We start from the raw sequence: 22,768 nt of genomic DNA, 5'->3' as shown, positions 1-22,768 counted from the left end.
AGGCTTAGAACAATGGCAGGCAGGAAACTGCAAAGAAATGGACACCTGACACCAAGTAGGTACTCAGTGGATACTTGAATAAATCAATAAGACATTTTAAAAGGCCAGGCTCAGTGGCTCATGACTTCAATCTTAGCACTTTGAGAGGTTGAAGAGGGATGATAACTTCAGGGCAGTTCAAGACCAGCCTGGGCAACATGGTGAGACCCCGTCTTTACAAAAAAGTAAAATAAAAGGTTTTTTAGCTCTTCTGGGGACGTTGTCTGCAGGCACTCAAAATGGTCCAGCGTTTGACATATCGACGTAGGCTTTCCTACAATACAGCCTCTAACAAAACTAGGCTGTCCCAAACCCCTAGTAATAGAATCGTTTACCTTTATACCGAGAAGGTTGGGAAAGCACCAAAATCTGCATGTGGCGTGTGCCCAGGCAGACTTCGAGGGGTTCGTGCTGTAAGACCTAACGTTCTTATGAGGTTGTCCAAAACAAAGACACATGTCAGCAGGGCCTATGGTGGTTCCACATGTGCTAAATGTGTTCGAGACAAGATCAAGCATTCTTTCCTTATTGAGGAGCAGAAAATCATTGTGAAAGTGTTGAAGGAGCAAGTACAGAGTCAGAAAGCTAAATTAAAAAATGAAACTTTTTTGAGTAATAAAAATGAAAAGACTTGCAAAAAAAAGGTTTTTTAAGACATTTTAAAAAATAGCTGGTTAATAAGAGGGAGAGCCCCATTAATTAGATAATAAACTTTTCTCTAACTTTTGTAACTTTCTGCAGTACCACTATAGTGTTGATAGTAGATTTGCAGAATCAAAAGAAGGAAGGATAAATTACTGTCTTCACTGTGACCTGGTGGCTTTCTCCAGTGCTGGCAGAGGAAAAGTAAGAGCTCCAGGGTACCTAGGCTTTGCTTTGTAAGGATAGCCTCAATATTGGTACATACTTTGAAACACCAGCTGGGTAAGAATTTAAGTGTAGCCAGAAAAAAATCTTGATATGAACTTAATTTATCAATACTTTATCATAAATTCATCATTGTATCTTCAAATTTGGGATTTTTAAAAATGTTGCCGCCTTTTCTTTGTGAGGCTGTTCTCAACCATCCACTCTTGGCACTTCACACCACTCACCCGAAGAGCTCAAGCAATCATAGTTTCCGTGACCACACTGGTGCTGATGAGAACAAAACATTTTCAGATCCTGTCTCTCCCACAAACTCCAGTGCCATAGTTGATCTATGTACGAGGTATCTCCACTTGAATAGCCCGCTACTATTGCAAATTCAATATATTCAAAACCAAACCTGACACCTTTCCAAAGAACCGAGCTCCACTTCTGTAACTGGCAAGACCCAGTCAGGAGATAGAAACCATACCAGTATATAAACAGACAGAATTAACTATAAAGGATGGGTAGTTACAAAGTTGTTAACTAGGTAACTGAGAGAGCAAAAAGAGAACTCTAAAGGACCACAGAGGTAGCAATTACAGAATGCAGTTGCCACCCCTACAGCTGAGGGAACAAAGGGAAGAGGCCAGGGTGATTAAAACTTTGAAGCTTAAGGAAAGGCTCCTGCAGAACTGAAATTCATACATCTTAGGAGAGAGCACCACTGATGTCTCTGAGTGGGTGTGATAAGACCAGCTCTCAAGTATTAGAAAGATTGGAAACTGGATACAGCTCCTGGATGAGAGGCACTGCCAGGATGAAGAAGGCGGCTTGATGCTACTTACAGGATGCAATTAGATAGGAAACCCAGATAGAACGAACAAAAGGGAATTCATTCTCCTACCTCCAGCCTTCCAGCCCCGCTCTAGCATCCCTCACTGGCAGAGTGGAACAGGGAGCCAGTTGGAGAAGCAGAAAAGCAGTTTGTAGAATACCAGCCCCAGAATCGCAAAGCAGTGGGTTTGGAGCTAAAAGACAATAACCTAATAACTGATGCAGCTTCTGAACTATATTAGTTAGGGTCCAGCCAGAAAGCAGAAACCACTCTAAGTATTTCAAAAGGATTTTACCACAAGGAATTGGTACATGGGTAAGAAAAGAGTTAAGAAACCAAAAGGGGCACAATAAAGCAATCCAGAAATGCAATAGCAGGCAGCTGCTGCCACCTCCTAGGCTGGAGAGACAATGCGAATCAGTGGAGTTAGTGGAGCGCAGAATCTAAAGGCATCATCCAAGAGGCCGCAAAAATCATGGCAAGGTCTACATGGATCATGGAGAGAAAGGCTGCCTGGCCAAGGAGGAAGAGATGTTGCTGCTAGGAATAATACAGGGGCAGAGAGCAGGAGAGAACTACCCTGGGTTCTCTTTCCCCGCTCTCTACACTCTTGTGCCAGTGACTATTGTGAGCTTAAAAGTACCTGAGACAGGTCTTACTCAATTTAGAAAGTTTATTTTGCCAAGGCTAAAGACATGCCTGTGACACAGCCTCAGGAGGCCCTGACAACATGTGACCAAGGTGGTTGGGGTACAGCTTGCTTTTATACATTTTAGAGAGACATAAGACATCAATCAATACGTGTCAGATTTACATTGGTTTGATCTGGAAGGGTGGAACAACTTGAAGGAGGGAGGTGGGGGATGGCCTTCCAGGCCATAGGTAGATTTAACAATTCTCTGATTGGCATCAGGTTGAAAGAGTTATTCAATAGAAAGGAATGTCTGAGTTACGATGAGGGGTTGTAGAAACCAAGGTTTTATCATGCAGTTGAAGCATCCAGATAGCAGGCTTCCAAGAGAATAGACTGTAAATGTTTCTGATCAGACTTAAGATCTGTATTGATATCAATGCTGGTCAGGCTTTTCCTGAATTCCAAAAGGGAGCAAGGTACGAGACATGACCGACCCCCTCTCCCATCAATGAGGCATGTCCAACCCCTCTCCCATCAATGAGGCATGTCTGACCCCCTCTTCCATACAACTAGGTTGTAGTTCACAATGTACAAAGAAACCTTTAGGCTCAACTTAAAAGTAAAAAGGTAGCTTTAGACTAAACTTGAGATTTAGGAGCTACCATGCTCATTCATTTACTTATTGTCTGTCACTGCCTTCACATTACAATGACGGCTCAGTATTTTGCAACAGAGACGACAGGTATGGACCAAAATATTTACTTTCTGGCCCCTTACAGAAAAGTTTGCTGATCCTGAAATTAAACTGACACTAATCCATTCTGTTACCAAACTAATCTTCCTAAAATGCCCTTTGTCTGGCCAGGCACAGTGGCTTATGCCTGTAATCCTAGCACTTTGGGAGACTGAGGCGGGCAGATCACGAGGAGTTTGAGACCAGCCTGGTCAACATGGTGAAACACCATCTCTATTAAAAATACAAAAATTAGGCTGGCACAGTGGCTCACGCCTGTAATCCCAGCATTTTGGGAGGCCAAGGCAGGCAGATTACAAGGTCAGGAGTTTGAGACCAGCCTGGTCAATATGGTGAAACCCCGTCACTACAAAAACACAAAAATTAGCTGGGTGTGGTGACAGGCACCTGTAGTCACAGCTACTAGGGAAACTGAGGCAGGAGAATCACCTGAATGCAGGAGGCAGAGGTTGCAGTGAGCCGAGATCATGCCACTGCATTCCAGCCTGGGTGACAGAACAAGACTCTATATCAAAAAAAAATAATAATAATACAAAAATTAGCCAGGCCTGATGGGAGACTGAGGCTGGAGAATCACTTGAACCCAGGAGGCAGAGGGTGCAGTCAGCTGAGATTGTGCCACTGCACTCCAGCCTGGGTAACAGAGTGAGACTCCGTCTCAAAAATAAAATAAAATAATAAAATAAAAATAAATAAAATACCTTCCTCATGTTATTTTCATACCTTCAAATCATTCCTTATGTCTACCCAAAGTCCACAACTTGTCATGATTCAATGTTTTCCCACATTTGATGCCATGTTAAATCAATGTTTAAAACAATGATTTTGTGAGACAGTGAGTATCATGCCCAGTACACAGTGAACAATCAATAATTAAGGTATCAGCTGGGTGTGGTGGCTCACGCCTGTAATCTCAGCACTTTGGGAGGCCGAGGCAGGCGGATCACCCGAGGTCAGGAGTTCATGACCAGTCTGGCCAACATGGTGAAACTCTGTCTTCGAAAAAAATAATAATAATAATTAAGGTATCAGTGAAGTTATTTCACCTACCCTCCTATTGCTATTTGCCACATATCTTTCTAGTCTAGTCAGGCTTGCCCCAGTTTTTGTGTCTATATTACCAATAATATACCAATTACTTTTTAAACTAGTGTATAGGTTGAATTGTGTCTTCCCAAAATTTGTGTAAGTCCTAAGCCCCAGTACTTGAGAATGTGACTATATTTGAAGATAAGGTCTTTAAAGTTAGGTTAAAAAAGCTGAGGTTAAAATGAGGTGCTCTGGTGTTTTTTTTTTTTCAGGGTGAGCCCTAATCCAGTATGACTGATGTCCTTGTAAGAAGGAGAAATTTAAGCATGCCAGGAGAAACATGTGCAGACAGAGGGAAAACCATGTGAAGACAGATTGGGAAAGTAGCCATCTGCAAGCCAAGGAATGGGGCCTCAAAAGAAGCCAAGCCAGCCAGGTGCGGTAGCTCATGTCTGTAATCCCAGCACTTCGGGAGGCCAAGGCGGGCGGATTACCTGAGATCAGGAGTTCGAGACCAGCCTGGCCAACATGGTGAAAGCCCATCTCTATTAAAAATAAAAAATTAGCTGGGCATGGTGGCGGGTGCCTGTAGTCTCAGCTACTTGGGAGGCTGAGGCAGGAGAATCACTTGATCCCGGGAGGCAGAGGTTGCAGTGAGCTAAGATTGCGCCACTGCACTCCAGCCTGGCGACACAGCAAGACTTAGTCTTAAAAAAATATATATATGGTGCTGGAGCAGCTGCCGCCGAGTCCGGATCCCGCTGCCGTGCGCCCCCGACGCCCGCCTGACGTGCATTCCTGGTTCCTTTTGGTTCCAAGTCCAAAATGGCAACTCTCAAGGATCAGCTGATTCATAATCTTCTAAAGGAAGAACAGATCCCCCAGAATAAGATTACAGTTGTTGGGGTTGGTGCTGTTGGTATGGCCTGTGCCATCAGTATCTTAATGAAGGACTTGGCAGATGAACTTGCTCTTGTTGATGTCATTGAAGACAAATTGAAGGGAGAGATGATGGATCTCCAACATGGCAGCCTTTTCCTTAGAACACCAAAGATTGTCTCTGGCAAAGACTATAATGTAACTGCAAACTCCAAGCTGGTCATTATTACGGCTGGGGCACGTCAGCAAGAGGGAGAAAGCCGTCTTAATTTGGTCCAGCGTAACGTGAACATCTTTAAATTCATCATTCCTAATGTTGTAAAATACAGCCCAAACTGCAAGTTGCTTATTGTTTCAAATCCAGTGGATATCTTGACCTATGTGGCTTGCAAGATAAGTGGCTTTCCCAAAAACCGTGTTATTGGAAGTGGTTGCAATCTGGATTCAGCCCAATTCCGTTACCTGATGGGGGAAAGGCTGGGAGTTCACCCATTAAGCTGTCATGGGTGGGTCCTTGGGGAGCATGGAGATTCCAGTGTGCCTGTATGGAGTGGAGTGAATGTTGCTGGTGTCTCCCTGAAGACTCTGCACCCAGATTTAGGGACTGATACCGATAAGGAACAGTGGAAAGAGGTTCACAAGCAAGTGGTTGAGAGTGCTTACGAGGTGATCAAACTCAAAGGCTACACATCCTGGGCCATTGGACTCTCTGTGGCAGATTTGGCAGAGACTATAATGAAGAATCTTAGGCGTGTGCACCCAATTTCCACCATGATTAAGGGTCTCTACGGAATAAAGGATGATGTCTTCCTTAATGTTCCTTGCATTTTGGGACAGAATGGAATCTCAGACGTTGTGAAGGTGACTCTGACTCCTGAGGAAGAGGCCCGTTTGAAGAAGAGTGCGGATACACTTTGGGGGATCCAAAAAGAGCTACAATTTTAAAGTCTTCTGATGTCATACCATTTCACTGTCTAGGCTACAACAGGATTTTAATTGGAGGTTGTGCATGTTGTCCTTTTTATCTGTTCTGTGATTAAAGCAGTAATATTTTAAGATGGATTGGGAAAAACATCAGTTCCAAAAGTTAGAAATAGGAATGGTTTGTAAAGTCCTACAGCTATATTCTCATGTTGGATGGTGGTAACCTTGTGTAGTCCTAAACTGGTTAGTGTGAAATAGTTTTGCCACCTCTGAGGCACCACTGCCAATGCTGCACATGCTGCAGTTGCCCCTTGAGCCAGAGAGATGTTCATTTGTTACATAACTTCCTGGCTCCTTCACTGAACATACCTAGTCCAACATTTTTTCCCAGTCAGTCACATCCTGGCATTCAGTGTATAGATCCAATATTGCATGTCTTGTTCCAAAGGATCTTATTTTGTGAACTATATATATCAGTAGTGTACATTACCATACAATGTAAAAAGATCTACATATAAAAAGTGCAACCAACTATCCAAGTGTTAGACCAACTAAAACCCCCAATAAACCTTGAACAGTGAAAAAAAAAAAAAAAAAAAAAATATATATATATATATATATATATATATACACACACACATAAAATCATTACAATAAATGTTAAAACTACGGAAAAATATAAAGATGGAAAATCTTTGATAACCATCATAAAACATTTGAAGGCCAGGCATGGTGGCTCACGCCTGTAATCCCAGCACTTTGAGAGGCTGAGGCAGGAGGGTCACTTGAGCCCAGGAGTTCGAGAGCAGTCTGGGCAACATAGGGAGACCCTGTCTCTAGAAAATAAATAAATAAATTATATTAAAGTAAATTAAATGTTTGGCATATTTTCTTCCAGGCTTTTTTCCTAAGATATGCATATTTTTTCATTTTCACAAAATTACCATCATAACGTACTTATAGTTTTATATTCTGCTTCTTTTACATAATTATGAACATTTTTATTTAGTCATGGACATTTTTCCATCTTATCAAAAACATGTTTTGAAATGGCTGCATATTGTTCTATTAAATGAATATAGCCTAAGTCATTTCTATTACCCTATTGATTATTGATTAAAATGTAGATTGTTTCCATTTCTAATCACTTTATTTATTTTTCTTTTTTCTTTTTTCTTTTTTTTTTGATAGAGTTTTGCTCTTGTTGCCTAGGCTGGGGTGCAGTGGCACAATCTCAACTCGCCGCAACCTCCTCCTTCTGGGTTCAAGCAATTCTCCTGCCTCAGCCTCCCAAGTAGCTGGGATTACAGGTGCCCACCACCATGCCCAGCTAATTTTCGTATTTTTAGTAGAGACTGGGTTTCACCATGTTGGCTAGACTGGTCTCGAACTCCTGACCTCATGATCCACTCACCTCAGTCCCTCAAAGTGCTGAGATTACAGGCATGAGCCACCACACCTGGCTATTTTTCTTTATTTTTATGTATTTTTGTCTTTTTTCAACTCACCTTGGGATCAGCCAGTACCAATACAAGAGAAATCAGTGTCACACAACAATCACAGGCATCATCACTTCCCTCCAATTTTCATCTTTTTAGGGGTTTTTGTTTTGTTTTGAGACAGAGTCTCCCTCTGTTGCCCAGGATGGAGTGCAGTGGTGCAATCTAGGCTCAATACAACCTCCGCCTCCATGGTTCAAGTGATTCTCCTGTCTCAGCCTCCTGAGTAGCTGGGACTTCAGGCGCACACCACCACACCCAGTTAATTTTTGTATTTTTAGTAGAAACAGGGTTTCACCATATTGGTCAGGCTGGTCTCGAACTATTGATGTCAGGTGATCCACCTGCCTTGGTCTCCCAAAATGCTGGGATTACAGGTGTAAACAACTGCACCTGGCCAATTTTCATCATTTTAAATCACACCGTAACTAACCTCTACGAATATAACTCTGATTAATTCCCTACATGAAAGTCTTTTTAAAGGAATTACAGATTAAACTTTATTGCAGGCCAGGCTTCACAGTGTCTTCCACATAACCCACTCATTGCTGCTTCCAGGTCTGCTGTCTTGCTCCTTCTGCCTGGAAGCACCAACCAAAATCTCACCAATGCTCCTCCTTCATAAATGTCCCCTGACTGTTATGGCCCCATGTTAATTTCACCCTCAGTTAGCCTGTATTTTGTTACCTCGAACTTCATTACACACCTTATTTAAAAGTACTTTAATTATGTCATGTATAGCTATCTTCTCCATTTCTAGACATTAAATTCCTCAGGCATTTCTATACTATAAATCCCTCAGGCATTTTATAGTATATTCTATACTGTAAATGCCAAAGACACCTGTTCAGAAAAGCCCTTAAGCCTTCACTTTAGCTGATCTCTAGGCTCAAAGCAAGCCTCACTCAGTGTTGAAGAACTGTACCAGTACAGAGCCAATCTAGGGGAGTTAGCTGTTTTTTCAGATGTCCAATTTTCAACAAAAATTACAAGGCATACAAAGAAACAGGAAAACATGGTGCATTCAAGGAGCAAAATTAATTGGCAGAAACCATTTCTGAGGACACCCAGACATTAGACTTACCAAAGACTTGAAAACCATTATCTCAAATTTGCTCAAAGAGCTAAAAGAAAATATAGACAAAAAACTAAAGGAAAATAGGACAATGGTATGTTAGCAAAATTAGAATACCAAGGAAGAGTCAAAAATTGGCCAGGCACAGTGGCTCATGCCCATAATCCCAGCACTTTGGGAGGCCAAGGCAGGCAAATCACGAGGTCAGGAGATTGAGACCATCCGGGCCAACATGGTGAAACCCTATCTCTACTAAAATACAAAAAATCAGCCAGTCATGGTGGCACGCACCTGTAGTCTCAGCTACTCAGGAAGCTGAGGCAGGGGAATTGCTCGAACCTGGGAGGCAGAGGTAGCAGTGAGCCAAGATTGCACCACTGCACTCCAGACTGGTGATAGAGCAAGACTCCATCTCAAAAAAAAAAAAAAAAGGAAAAAAGAGAAAAGAAAGAAAGAGACAAAAATTGTAAAAAGGAGCTAAACAGAAATTCTATAGCTGAAAGATACAATAACTGAAATGAAAATTCACTATAGGAACTCAAACACAGATTTGAACAGACAGAAGAATCAGTGAACTTGAAAATAGGACAACTAAAATTTTCAAATCTGAGGAGCATAAAGAAGAGAAATAAAGAAAAGTGGACAGGCCAAGTGAGGTGGCTCACGCCTGTAATCCCAGCACTTTGGGAGGCCAAGGCAGGTGGATCACTTGAGGTCAGGAGTTCAAGAACAGCCTGGCTAACATGGTAAACCCCATCTCTACTAGAAATACAAAAATTAGTTGGGCATGGTGGCACATGCCTGTAATCCCAGCTACTTGGAAGGCTGAGGCAGGAGAATTGCTTGAACCCCAGAGGCAGAGGGTATAATGAACCAAGGCTGTGTCATTGCACTCTAGCCTGGGCAACAGAGCAAGACTATCTCAAAGAAAGACAGAAAGAAAAGAAAAGAGAAAAGAAAGGGAAGGCAAGGGAAGGGAGGGAGAGAGAGAGAGAGAGAAAGAGAGAAAGAAAGAGAGAAAAAGAAAGAAAGAGAGAGAGAAGTGGACAGAGACCAAGGGACTTGTGGAATACCATTAAGTAGACCAACATATGCATTACAATTCCCAAAGAGGAGATAGAGAAAGGGGCAAAAATATTATTTGAAGAAATGGCTGAAAATGTCCCTAATTTGATGAAAGACGCTAATCTACAAATCCAAGAATCTCAATAAACTCCAAATAAATCCAAAGAGATTCACACTGAAATACATTATAATCAAACTGTTGAAAGACAGAGAATCTTGACAGCATCAAGAGAGAAGCAACTCATCATGTACAAGTGATCCTCAATAACACTATCAGTTGGAGTCCAGTCACTGAAGAAGAAAAAAAAGACTATTAGCCATTTTCTCAGCAGAAACCTTGGATGCCAAAAGTCAATGGGATAATACATTTAAAGTGCTTTTAAAAAAATAAAAACTGTCAGGACAGGTTTTGCTCTTGTTGCCCAGGCTGGAGTGCAGTGGTGCAATCTTAGCTTACTGCAACCTACACCTCCCGGGTTCAAGGGATTCTCTGGCCTCAGCCTCCCAAGTAGCTGGGACTACAGTTACAGGTATGCACCAAGATAGGCAGATCACTTGAGCCCAGGAGTTTGAGACCAGCCTGGGCAACATGGCAAAACCCTATCTCTACAAAAATTAGCTGGGCATGGTGGCATGCACCTGTAGTCTCAGCTACTCAGGAGCCCAAGACAGGAGGATCACTTGAGCCTGGGAAGTCAAGGCTACAGTGAGCCATGATCACACCACTGCACTCCAGTCTGGGCAACTGGGAGAGACTCTATCTCTAAAAAAGAAAAAGAATTATGCAAAACCTACTCTGCCTATGTTCTACAAAGGAAACAACAAAGCCTGGATGACAGCGTATCTGTTTACACTATGGTTTGCTGAAAATTTTAAGCCCACTATTGATACCTACCCCTTAGAAAAAAAGATTCCTATCAAAATATTATTACAGGTTGGGCACTGTAGCTCATGCCTGTAACCCCAACATTTAAGGAGGCCAAGGCAGGAGAATCACTTGAGTCCAGGAGTTTGAAACCAGCCTAAGCAACATAGCAAGACCTCCATTAAAAAAAAAAAATTACTGATCATTGATAGTGCACCTAGTCACCCTATAGCACTGATCGAGATGTACAAGGAGACTAATGTTGTTTTCATGCCTGCTAACACAAAATCTTTTCCATAGGCAATGGATCAAGAAGTACTTTTGACTTTCAAGTCTATTATTTAAGAAATACATTTTGTAGCCAGGCATGGTGGCTCACGCCTGTAATCCCAACACTTTGGGAGGCTGAACCGGGTGGATCCCGAGGTTAAGAGATTGAGACCATCCTAGCCAACATGGTGAAACCCATCTCCACTAAAAATACAAAAATTAGCTGGGCATGGTGGCACACGCCTCTAGTCCCAGCTACTTGGGAGGCTGAGGCCACAGAATCGCCTGAACCCAGGAGGCGGAGGTTGCAGTAAGCCAAGATCATGCCACTGCACTCCAGCCTGGGCGACAACAGCAAAACTCCATCTCAAAAAAAAAAAAATTTGTAAAGCTATGGGTGCCATAGATAACAATTCCTATGATGGATCTGGGCAAAGTCAACTGAAAACCTTTTGGAAAGGATTCACCATCCTAGATGCCATTAAGAGCATTTGTGATTCATGGGAGGAGGTGAAAATATAAACATTAACAGGAGTTTAGAAGAAATTGATTCCAACCCTCATGGTTGATGTAGAGGGATCCAAGACTTCATGGAGGGATGTAACCAACTGCAGATGTGGTAGAAATAGCAAGAGAACTAGAATTAGAAATGGAGCCTGAAGATGTGACTGAATGGCTACAATCTCATGATAAAACTTTAATAGATGAGGAGCTGCTTCTTCTAGACAAGAAAGTGGTTTCTTGAGATGAAATCTACTCCTGGTGAAGATGCTATGAATGTTGTTGAAATGACAGCAAAAGATTTAAAATATTACATAAACTTAATTGACAAAGCAGCAGGGTTTGAGAGGACTAACTCCAATTCTAAAAGAAGTTCTACTGGCCGGGCATGGTGGTTCACGCCTATAATCCCAGCACTTTGGGAGGCCAAGGCGGGTCGATAACCTCAGGTTAGGAGTTTGAGACCAGCCAGACTAACATGGCAAAACCCAGTCTCTACTAAAAATACAAAAATTAGCCGGGTGTGATGGCATGCGCCTGTAATCCCAGCTACCCAGGAGGCTGAGGCAGGAGAATCACCTGAACTCAGGAGGCAAAGGCTGCAGTGAGCTGAGATCACACCACTGCACTGCAGTCTGGGCGACAGAGTGAGATTCCATCTCAAAAAAAAGAAAAGAAAGGAGTTCTATTGTGGGTAAAATCCTATCAAATAGCATCACATGCTATAGAGAAATCTTTCATGAAAGGGATAGTCAGTTGATGCAGCAAAACTCATTGTATTTTAGGCCATCCCAACCTTCAGCAACCACCACCCTAATCAACGAATATCAACATTGAGGCAAGACCCTCCACCAGCAAAAATATGACTTGCTGAAGGCTCAGATGATCGTTAATATTTTTAAGCAATAAAATATTTTCAAATTAAGGTATGTACATTGTTTTTTAAACGTTATTGCACACTTAAAAGACTGCAGTATAGTGTAAATATAACTTTTTTTTTTAAGAGATAGGGTCTTGCCATGTTGCCCACGTTGGTCTCAAACTCCTGAGATCAAGTGATTCACCTGCCTCACCTCCCAAAGTGCTGAGAAGCCTGAGCCACCAAGCCCAGCCCAACATAACTTTTATATGCCCCGCAAAACAAAAAAATCCCTGTGACTCACTTTATTATGATATTGGCTTCACTGTAGTGGTCTGGAACCCACAGTATCTCTCAAGTTTGCCTGTATATTTCAACTATTGTTGCACAACAAAGCATTCTAAAACTTAGTAACTTAAAACCACAATCATTTTATTTATTTGCTTGTAATTTTGCAACATGAACTCAAATAGCCTTTCTTTGCTCCACATGGAGTCACCTGAGGTGGTTCCAGTGGGCTGGAGAATCCACATTTTTTTTTTTTTGAGACTAAGTTTCACTCTTGCTGCCCAGGCTAGAGTGCAATGGCTCGATATCAGCTCACCACAACCTCCACCTCCTGGGTTCAAGCAAGTCTCCTGCCTCAGCCTCCTGAGTAGCTGGGATTATAGGCATGCACCACTGCACCCAGCTAAGAATCCACTTTCTAAATGGCCTTCTTCACATGGCTGGCAAAAGTTGGTGATGACTGCTAGCTGAGGGTTCAACTGAGGCTGTTAGCCCAAACCTCGGTGCTTCTTCACGTGGCTGGTTGGGCTTTTCACAGGATGTAAGTCTAAGAAGTCAAACTCCTAACACAGCAGCTGGCTTCCCCATGAATGCAAAATCAGAAACTATCAGGCTTTCTTAAGGCATAGGACAAAACTGGCATAGCATCACTTCTGACGCATTCTATTGATTAAAGCAAGTTAAGGGACCTGCCAGACTCAAGAGAAGAGAACTCCTAAAGGTGCAAATACTGGGAAGCATGGTTCATTTAGGGTCACCAAAGTAGCAGTGTACCATAAGATAGTCACCCTGCAAAGTGCTCTGTAGCTGTGTATTTGTAATTACTTCTAACTGTACTGGTTTTTTTTTTTTTTTTTTTGAGACAGAGTCTGGCTCTGTTGCCCAGGCTGCAGTGCAGTGGCGTGGGCTCACTGCAACCTCTGTCTCCTGGGCTCAATTAATTCTCCTACCCTCAGCCTCCTGAGTAGCTGGGATTACAGGCACACGCTACCATGCCCGGCTAACTTTTTGTATTTTTAGTAGAGATGGAGTTTCACCAAATCCCAGCACTTTGGGAGGCCAAGGCAGGTGAACCTCGTGATTCACCCACCTTGGCCTCCCAAAGTGCTGGCATTACAGGTGTGAGCCACCGCACCTGGCCACTGTATTGATTTTTAAAAGTAATCTCTAAAAAAATCAATAAATTGTCGGGCGCGGTGGGTCACACCTGTAATCCCAGCACTTTGGGAGGCCAAGGCAGGCAGATCACCTGAGGTCAGAGTTTGAGACCAGCCTGATCAACATGGAGAAATCCTGTCTCATTCTAAAAAATAAATAAATAAGTAATCAATGTTTACATATCAAAAATCTATTAATGTTTAAGATAGCATCCAACATATGCAAGTGTTAGCATATACCACTAATTATAACTAAATCTGCATTATATTTCTTTGCCTCCTATTTTTGCCGTATCTGTCAGGTACATTCATAATCATCCCAAATTAGCAGTCACTGAAATCATTTCAGGTTATTGTATCTACAGTTTGAATTTTTTGTTATTGTATCTACAGTTTTATTATTGTATCTACAGGTTATTGAAACTACAGTTTGTTGTTTAGAAAGTAATCTGCACATTGAAATACTTTGTAAAAAAACAAATAAACAAACAAACAAAGCCAGGCGCGGTGGCTCAGGCCTGTAATCCCAGCACTTTCGGAGGTCGAGGCGGGCGGATAACGAAGTCAAGAGATCGAGACTATCCTGGCCAACATGGTGAATTCCCGTCTCTTTTTAAAAAAAAAAAAAAAAAAAGGAAAGACTTTGTAAGGGTTCAAATGTAATCAACTCCACCTTTCTGAGCAGTAACTTTTTCTTCTCTGGAGATGAATGCTTTTAACTTAAAGAAAGACAACACCCAAGCAATAGACACTTAGAGTCTAAACAATAAAGACCTTTAATTACTTTTTTTTTTTTTTTTAGATGGAGTCTCACTCTGTTGCCCAGGCTGGAATGCAGTGGCTCGATCTCTGCTCACTGCAAACTCTGCCTGCGGGTTCAAGAGATTCCTGCTTCAGCCTCCCAAGTAGCTGGAACTACAGGCATATGCCACCGCACCCGGATAGTTTTTTGTTTTTGTTTTTGTTTTGTTTAGTAGAGAGGGGGTTTCACCAAGTTGGCCATCCTGGTCTAGAACTCCTGACCTCGTGATCCACCCACCTTAGCCTCCCAAAGTGCTTAGATTATAGGAATGAGCTACCGCGTCCAGCAAAGACCTTTAATTATCTTACACAATAATATCTGGGGATAGGTGGTTCCAGGCATGGTACAGCAGCTAGATGATATCAACAAGTATTCGGGTGTTTTCTATCTTTGCTTTCAACCATTTTCAGCACGTGAGCTTTTCATCTCGAAACTTGTCCCCTCATGGTCAGTCCTCACACAACTCCACTAACAGAACTAAAAATGGAAAGGTGGAGTCTCCTCTGGAAGCTTTTTCTTTTTATTTGGGAGGAAAATATTTCCCAGAAGCTGCCTTCTCTTCATTTCTGTTAGACTCTAGACTACCCTCAAATTTCATTGGATCTGCAATTACAATATTACCTAGCAATAAGAATCGAACATCGAGTGGGAAAAAATCCTCCGCAAGTACAGCCAAGACTGTTCTGAGGCTACTTTGAACCTAACAAATCAGAGGACAATCGCGACATTAGAGGAAAATTACCCAGGTTTACGCCATCACTAACGAGGATAGTTTACGATGATAGCTAACCTGGCTCTTCAACTTCCTTTCAATCTCCAGAAAAGGCTCTCTGCGTGCTCATGGGTAACGTGGCTTTACCAATTTTTACCCACTTCAAATATGGCCGCCAATCTCCGTTCTCTTTTACCACCTGATCCGCGGCGACAACTCTGGCTACATGCCCGCTTCCGAAAGTGCTTCCTCTCGCGGGGTTGTGGTTCTTACTGCACAGGCGCAAACGCAAGTTCTCTTCCGGTCAAAATGGCGATGAGGCTGATGTGCGGACGCCGGGAGATTCTGCGCCTGTTACAGCCCGGGCGTCAGGTAAGGATTCCCCGGGGTTGAGCACTAGGATGCTCCCCTGACCCAGTGACCCAAGCTCCAGGACAGCTTGTGCTAGGGGTATGAGTAAACCTGCTCACCGGGACCTGAATGTCATGACCTCTGGTCGTGTGAAGACGCGCGAGGGTTAGTCCCCCACTCCGTGGGCTCAGCACCATGGTTTGGTTGTCAGCTCCTGAGAGCTGGCTTCGCCTCTGGCGAGAGCTCCTCGGCCTCGTTCTCAGGGTCCCCCGATGTGGGTCTGCGATAACTGAGATGCGGGGAACCGGAGTTTGAGCTTCGTTCTCCAGGCGCCACCAGCTGCACGCCTTCGGGCCAGCAGTCTGCGTACGGTAATAGCAATCTCCTCACCTGTAGTAGCCGGGCGGCCTGCTTCTCGGCTTGAGCATAGTGAATGCTCTTTGCCCCCACGCTAGGCTTTCTGCTCCCGGTAAAGGGGCTCCATCATCCCTTTACATGCTCAGGTCCACAGCGTCTCAGGGCCCTCGCAATGGCTCAGGAAACCGCTGACCGCGCGGCTCCTCTTCCCAGCCGCTCCGTGCTGCCGTAGCCCACACTACCTCTTCCTTGCGGCTCCCGGCCCCCGCAGCCTCAGTACCTCTGCCATCTCGTTTGCAGAAGTCCAGGTAAGAGGTCTTTCCTGTCTGCAACGTTAGGAGTGGTGTTCCCTGATTGGTTTCGCATTTTGTTTTGTTTGAGAGCAGGGGAAAGAATATAGGGCAGAGTTCTTGTCCACGTTCCACACAGCTCTCCAAAATGGTAACATCTTTGCTTGGGATGGATTTTCAGTTCAGTGGGGAAATGATGGAAAGTACAACAAGAGAGATGTTATATGGTTTTCTGAGCTGTCTTAAAGAAAAGTAATTGTTTCATATTAATATATAGCAAAAATAATGATATTCATGATGGCTGAAGTTTGGGAAACAGTAATATAAGAAATAACTTCCCAACATGAAGGGAAGTCATGAAATCTTACTCAAAGTAACTTCTCTTCCTACCTACTGACAAAAATGAGATGTCCTTTTTAAGCTTGAATTCTGTGGACACTAGGCTAACCTGGAAGAACAAGAAGTAGAACAGAACCCGGTACTGGGTTATCATAAGAGGGCCTCACTTTCTATGTGTTCGTTCTCCTGAATATCATACAAGGCTTTTTTTCACACAGGTTCAGGCCCCTCCTGTTGTTCCTGCAACTCCCTCACCCACAGAAGTACCAGAGGTGGCTTCTGGAGAGACTGCAGATATAGTCCAAGCTGCTGCAGAAACGAGCTTCAGTGAACTGGGGCTGGGTTCATACACCCCAGTGGGACTGATCCAGAACTTACTGGAATTTATGCATGTTGAACTGGGCCTACCTTGGTGGGGGGCCATTGCTGCCTGTAAGGGGAATATACCCTGGACATGGGTTAGGGATAGAACTTCATCAATGGCAATTCTTTCTTTGAATGGATTCAGGAAGTAGTTGCGGAAGCTCTGGGGTCAGAAAAGCAGATGATTTCAAATGAGTGATAGAGGCTCATGATACCTAGATGCACTCTACCTATATTCTTTAAAGAGCATTATAAAACCACCAGATCATCTGGGATTCAAGAAGTAGATATTTGAATACAAACATGGGACTAGAGTAAGGGGATCTTATTAACAGTCATGAAGCTGTCCTGGTTTAGAAGAATAGAAGGTCAGGTCAGGCACTTAAACCCCCAAATTGGGAAGCCACTCACATTGCTGTTATAAAGGCTAAAACTCTGCTTTGAATTCTGTGCCTCTTCTCCACCTTGCTCCATCAATTATGCCTTCCCTCTCCTGTGTCTTCAGCGTTTTGCTCCTTACTGCCCTACCCTGAATATGTAAACATGCTCAAGCGTACCCATGTGTTAGTTGGGGGAAAATTTCTTGCCTTCATTTTTAGTTCTCGTTTACCTACTACCCTATCTTCTTTCTTTGATGGCTGTTATTTATTTATATTTTGTTGCTGTTGTTAATTTTTGTGGATACCTAGTAGGTGTATATATTTATGGGCTACATGAGATATTTTGATATAGGCATGTAAGGTTTAATAATCACATTATGGAGAATGAGATATCCATCCCCTCAAGCATTTATCCTTTAAGTTAAAAACAATCCAATTATACTTTTTATTGTATTTTTATTTATTTATTTACTGAAACGGAGTCTCACTCTGTCCCCCAGGCTGGAGTGCAATGATGCAGTCTTGGCTCACTGCAACCTCCACCTCCTGATTCTCTTGCCTCAGCCTCCCAAGTAGTTGGGACCACAGGTGTGCCACCCCGCCTGGCTAATTTTTACACTCTAATTTTTTTTTTTACCCAATTAACCATCCCCAACCCTGATTACCCTTCCCAGCCTCTGAGTAGCCTTCTTTCTACTCACTGCCTGTGATTTCAATTGTTTTTATTTTTAGATCCCACAAATAAGTAAGAATATGGCGATATTTGTCTTTCTGTGCCTGCCTTATTTCACTTAACATAGTGATATCCAGTTCCATCCACGTTGTCACAAATGATGGCTTCATTCTTTTGATAGGTGTTAATTAAAAGAGTGCTCTGCATCGGCCAGGTGCAGTGGCTCACGCTTGTAATCCTAGCACTTTGGGAGGCCGAGGCGGGCAGATCACAAGGTCAGGAGTTCAAGACCAGCCCGTCCAATATGGTGAAACCCCATCTCTACTAAAAAAATACAAAAATTGCCAGGCACAGTGGCTCACGCCTGTAATCCCAACACTTTGGAAGGCTGAGGTGGGCGGATCATGAGGTCAGGAGATCAGGACCATCCTGGCTAACACGGTGAAACCCCATCTCTACTAAAATTACAAAAATTAGCTGGGTGTGGTGGCGCGCGCCTGTGGTCCCAGATACTTGGGAGCCTGAGACAGGAGAATCTCTTGACCCTGGAGGCAGAGGTTGCAATGAGCTGAGATCACACCACTGCACTCCAGCCTGGGCGACAGTGAGACTTTGACTCAAAAAAACAGATAAATAAAGGATTGCTCTGCATCCAGTGAGCCCACTTCTTTCCATTTACTCTGACTCTCGGCAGTCTGTCTTTTACTAATACCATCTCATTTGAACTGCCAGTGACGTCATTGCTAAATCCACTTTTATTATACTTGGCCTTTCTGTATCAGACACTTTAGACCTTAAAATCAATCCTTTTTCAGGCATGGCGGCTCATACCTGTAATCCCAGCACTTTGGTAGGCCAAGGTGGGCAGATTATAAGGTCAGGAGTTCAAGACCAGCTTGGCCAATATGGTGAAACCCCATCTCTACAATATAAAAATTAACCAGGTGTGGTGGCAGGCGCCTGTAGTCCCAGTTACTCAGGAGGTTGAAGCAGGAAAATCGCTTGAACCTGGGAAGTGAAGGTTGCAGTGAGCCGAGATCGCGCCACTGCACTCCAGCCTGGGCAACAGAGCAAGACTTTGTCTCAAATAAATAAAAAATAAAGCCAGTCCTTTGGCTTTTATGATAATCTTTCCTGATTTTCTTCCTGTCTTTCTAACCATACTTTTGCATCTCCAAATTATCTTATCTCTCCTTCAGTGCCAATAGTCTGGGTTCTATCCTTAGCTCCCTTCTCTTTCCACTCCACAGCCTAAACCTATAACCTAGTCGTATTTGTTGGAATGACCAGGAAACATGAAGTGTGAGAAAAATGAAGGAACTAAAGCAGTAGGCCACCAGATTACTTCCTACTTAGGGATTTCTAGAACAATGGCTTTCAAACTTCATTCCTGGAAGCCCTAAAGTTTTGTAAAGGTACCTCTGAACAGGGTGAAGGTCACCACGTTTTTTTGTTTGTTTTTTGATACACTGGGGCTACACGTACAGTTTGATGAAACAGGGAGGCTCTTTTGGTCGTAGAAAAGTTTGGAAGCTATTGATCTAGGAAAGTGCTTTCTGTCAGCTTTATGTTTGAGGAAACAAACAGGATTCCTGATCATCTGCTTGGAGAAGTTCATGCCATACTTTTGTGATGTCAAATCAGAGAACTGATTTGAGCCTTAAAGCAGCTAATTCATACCCCTGACCTTACTTCTGGGACTCAGGGATGAGTCACAGTATGGACAAGGCAAGAATAAAAGACCCTTTCAGTAAGGACCTAAAAACCTTCAACCTTTTAGCTGCAGAACTGCTTTAGTTTCACTCCAATTCTAGTTTGTGTTTTCCAGGTACAATCTTAGCCCGCTGCCTGATTTTTCCTGTCATCGTGAAGGGCCAGCGAGAAGCAGTCAAGAATCAAAATCACATGCCAGAAATCCAGAAGTTTACCACTCGAGTCAGAGAGGCCAGGTTGGCTGGAGACCATACTGAGTGTGAGTCAGTTGCAGAATCAGTGTGGGAGAGGACCACATTTGCACTTTTCCTGACATTTTGCTGGGAAAAAGGAACAATGTAAATCAGAAGTTGACACAGTTAGGAAAGTTCTAAAGGTTTATCTGTTTCTTGGGCACAGTGCTCCCAGGGACTGGCCAGGGTTGGTTAGAAATTTCCCAGGCCAGGTAGGTGATGAGGATGTTCACCTCCACTGACATAACTGTTAGCCCAACCATTAATTTCCTCTCACCTCACAGTTTACAGGGCTTCTGCAGAGATGTCAATTTACCAGAAAAAGCATGGTATTAGTTTCTTTAAACCTCTGATTCTCCCTCTGACTCAGGTGAGCAAAAACGTTTCCTTCCTTATTTCATCCTGAACCCATCAAATTTCCTCTCTGTGTTTCGTGTGCCCCAGGCCCCCAAAAAAGCAAATGGTGGTAGATTATACATGGCTTTGAGTAGTGGGGTGATGAAAATGTCTCCTCTGGTAAAGCATGCTGACACTGTTTATCTTGTGTAATAGGCCCCAATCTTCATCTCCTTCTTCCTGGCTTTGAGAGAGATGGCCAACCTTCCTGTGCCCAGCCTGCAGACAGGTGGCCTCTGGTGGTTCCAGGATCTCACAGTATCCGATCCCATCTTCGTGTTACCAGTGGTAGTCACTGCTACAATGTGGGTTGTCCTTGAGGTAAGCCTAGATTGGCCATTTGCCAGGCCTGCAAAGTGAACTGGGATTGGAGAGTAAAGTAGTTGTACAGAATGGTCATCCTTCACTTGCTGAAGAAATAGAGTTGTTGGGTAAGAGGTTAAGACAAATTTACTGAAACTAACGTGCTTTCCCCACTTTTCCACCCCGCTGCTTCTGGCAGTTAGGTGCTGAGACAGGTGTACAAAGTTCTGACCTTAAGTGGATGAGAAATGTGATCAGAGTGATGCCCCTGGCAGCCTTTCCCATAACCGTCCATTTCCCCGCGGTATGTAATGCTTAATGGGCTGGCTCCAAGGCCTTCTGCCACCTATCCACCTAGCAAGCTGACCAGGGATACAGCTTCTGAGTCCCTTCTCTGTGTTCTCACCCAGGCAGTGTTTATGTACTGGCTGTCCTCCAATTTGTTTTCCCTGGCCCAAGTGTCCTGTCTCCGGATTCCAGCAGTACGCACTGTACTTAAAATCCCCCAGCGTGTTGTACATAACCCTGACAATTTAGCTCCACGGGAAGGCTTTCTAAAGAGCTTCAAAAGAGGTAAGGGCTCGTCCTCTGTGAAACAGGACCAGGGAAAGTGGTCTAAAAACATGAATGTGACTGACTCTTGCTCCTTTTTACACAGGCTGGAAAAATGCTGAATTGATGCAACAGCTGAAAGAGCGTGAACGACGCATGCAGAATCACTTGGAGCTAGCAGCCAAGGGTAAATAGTCCTTTCGGACCAAATTCTGTCTTTTGTTTCTTCCTTTCTGTTGTTCATTGAGATTTGTTTTCTCTTCTCCCCTCAGGTCCTTTACGACAGACCTTTACCCACAACCCGCTCCTACAACCTGTAAAGAATAACCCTCCGAATATCCCTAGCAGCAGCAGCAGCAGCAGCACCCGCAGCACCAGCAAACCAAAGTCCAAGTATCCCTGGCGTGACACACTTGGCTGACTTATGTTCCCTGCTCATTCTGGGAGGAACTCTGTCTCTTCAAAGATTCATCCTCAAACAAGACTTGACACTGTGTCCTTGTCCCAGTCCTAGGAACTGTGGCACACAGAGATGTTCATTTTAAAAACAGATTTCATGACACACTCTTATATTTATGAGAGCACTGGGTAGCCAAGTGATCTTCCCATTCACAGAGTTAGTAAAACTCTGTACTACATGCTGCTTCCTGATACTTATTGAACAGGTATTCCTGAAGAATACCCAGCACTTTGGGATGCCAAGACAGGTGGATCACCTGAGGTCAGGAGTTTGAGACCAGCCTGGCCAACATGGTGAAACCCCATCTCTACTAAAAATACAAAAACAGGCATATGTGGTGGCACACACCTGTAGACCCAGCTACTCAGGAGGCTGAGGCAGGAGAACCACTTGAACCCAGGAGGTGGAGGTTGCAGTGAGCCAAGATCATACCACTGCACTCCAGCCTGGGCAACAGAGTGAGACTATCTAAAAAAAAAAGTTTAAACTTCCAACCCCTGCATATGTTGTTCTGTCCACAGAGGTGTGACTGATAAGTTGAGATTGTCTCTAAATATAGTAGCCTTATTTCTTAATCTCAAGGTTACTTTAAAATTTTCAAGAAGTAGATGTATGCAAATTCTTAGTGATAATTAAAAATGACAGTTCTGGGCTGGGCAAAGTGGCTCACACCTATGATCTCAGCACTTCAGGAGGCTAAGGTGGGAGGATCACTTGAGTCCAGGAATTTGAGACCAGCCTGGGCAACATGGTGAGACTTGCGTCTACTAAAAAGTTAGCCAAGTATGGTGGTGCTTGCCCACAATCCCAGCTACCTGGGAGGCTGAGGTAGGGGGATAGCTTAAGCCCAGGAGCTTGAGGCTGCAGCAAGCCAAGATCATGCCGCTATATATACTCCAGCCTTGGCCACAGAGCAAGATCCTGTCTCAAAAAGGAAGTTGATGTATTTTTATACAACAATCCAACATTTCAGTAGAGCATTTACGTGTTCTCTTGTCTGCCTTTGTGTAGACCTTTATCAGCCTTCAGCAGTTAGCTTAAGAGAGAAGAGATATACTTTCAAGCGTAAGATTGTTTTTAGCCTTTGTGTTTTTAAGCTAATGGGAACTGTCCTAGAGATACTATACAAAATGAAGCCAGGCCAGGCGTGGTGGCTTAATCCCAGCACTTTGGGAGGCTGAGGTGGGTGGATCACTTGAAGTCAGGAGTTCAAGTCCAGCCTGGCCAATATGATGAAACCCCATCTTTACTAAAAATACAGCCAGGTGTGGTGCTGCATGCCTGTAATCCCAGCTACTCTGGAGGCTGAGGCAGGAGAA

General features: G+C 43.5%; 3 protein-coding genes, 1 long non-coding RNA gene and 1 other non-coding gene across 5 annotated transcripts in view; 3 read left to right on the top strand and 2 right to left on the bottom strand.

Moving 5' to 3' along the window:
* The window catches only part of LOC135274231 (uncharacterized), a 115,341-nt gene extending 99,813 nt beyond the window's left edge, over positions 1-15,528 (bottom strand). Inside the window, exon 1 of the long non-coding RNA XR_010342029.1 lies at positions 15,118-15,528. This is a non-coding gene — a long non-coding RNA (uncharacterized LOC135274231). The remainder of the gene's footprint in view (positions 1-15,117) is intronic.
* Positions 270-692, top strand: LOC105726929 (large ribosomal subunit protein eL34-like). The gene has a single exon (XM_064374427.1). It carries the CDS (start codon positions 279-281, stop codon positions 690-692), a length of 414 nt encoding a protein of 137 aa, XP_064230497.1. The 5' UTR covers positions 270-278.
* On the top strand, positions 4,935-6,043 carry LOC135274167 (L-lactate dehydrogenase A chain-like). The gene has a single exon (XM_064374449.1). It carries the CDS (start codon positions 4,969-4,971, stop codon positions 5,965-5,967), a length of 999 nt encoding a protein of 332 aa, XP_064230519.1. The 5' UTR covers positions 4,935-4,968; the 3' UTR covers positions 5,968-6,043.
* On the bottom strand, positions 7,457-7,525 carry LOC135274469 (small nucleolar RNA SNORD41). The gene has a single exon (XR_010342292.1). It is a non-coding gene; the product is annotated as a small nucleolar RNA SNORD41 (small nucleolar RNA).
* On the top strand, positions 15,303-21,627 carry OXA1L (OXA1L mitochondrial inner membrane protein). Its single transcript, XM_012466473.3, has 10 exons — positions 15,303-15,411; positions 15,894-16,055; positions 16,595-16,808; positions 19,621-19,764; positions 20,023-20,108; positions 20,291-20,455; positions 20,637-20,741; positions 20,848-21,010; positions 21,096-21,176; positions 21,262-21,627. The coding sequence occupies exons 1-10, from the start codon at positions 15,349-15,351 to the stop codon at positions 21,408-21,410; spliced, it is 1,332 nt and encodes a 443-aa protein (XP_012321896.2). The 5' UTR covers positions 15,303-15,348; the 3' UTR covers positions 21,411-21,627.
* The last annotated feature ends 1,141 nt before the right edge of the window (positions 21,628-22,768 follow it).

This window comes from Aotus nancymaae, unplaced genomic scaffold (assembly GCF_030222135.1).
Source record: "Aotus nancymaae isolate 86718 unplaced genomic scaffold, 86718_ANA_hifiasm-v0.15.2.pri h1tg000011l, whole genome shotgun sequence".
In the NCBI taxonomy this organism is placed as follows: Eukaryota; Metazoa; Chordata; class Mammalia; order Primates; family Aotidae; genus Aotus; species Aotus nancymaae.
This window is presented reverse-complemented; position numbering and strand designations above follow the sequence as displayed.

Bases quoted from the DNA above. Each gene is read 5' to 3' on its own strand.
- LOC105726929 (XM_064374427.1), top strand. From the start codon at position 279: ATGGTCCAGCGTTTGACATATCGACGTAGGCTTTCCTACAATACAGCC.
- LOC135274167 (XM_064374449.1), top strand. From the start codon at position 4,969: ATGGCAACTCTCAAGGATCAGCTGATTCATAATCTTCTAAAGGAAGAA.
- OXA1L (XM_012466473.3), top strand. From the start codon at position 15,349: ATGGCGATGAGGCTGATGTGCGGACGCCGGGAGATTCTGCGCCTGTTA. The intron at 20,109-20,290 runs GTGAGCAAAAAC...CTTGTGTAATAG, and splicing joins TGATTCTCCCTCTGACTCAG to GCCCCAATCTTCATCTCCTT. The intron at 21,177-21,261 runs GTAAATAGTCCT...TTCTCCCCTCAG, and splicing joins CTTGGAGCTAGCAGCCAAGG to GTCCTTTACGACAGACCTTT.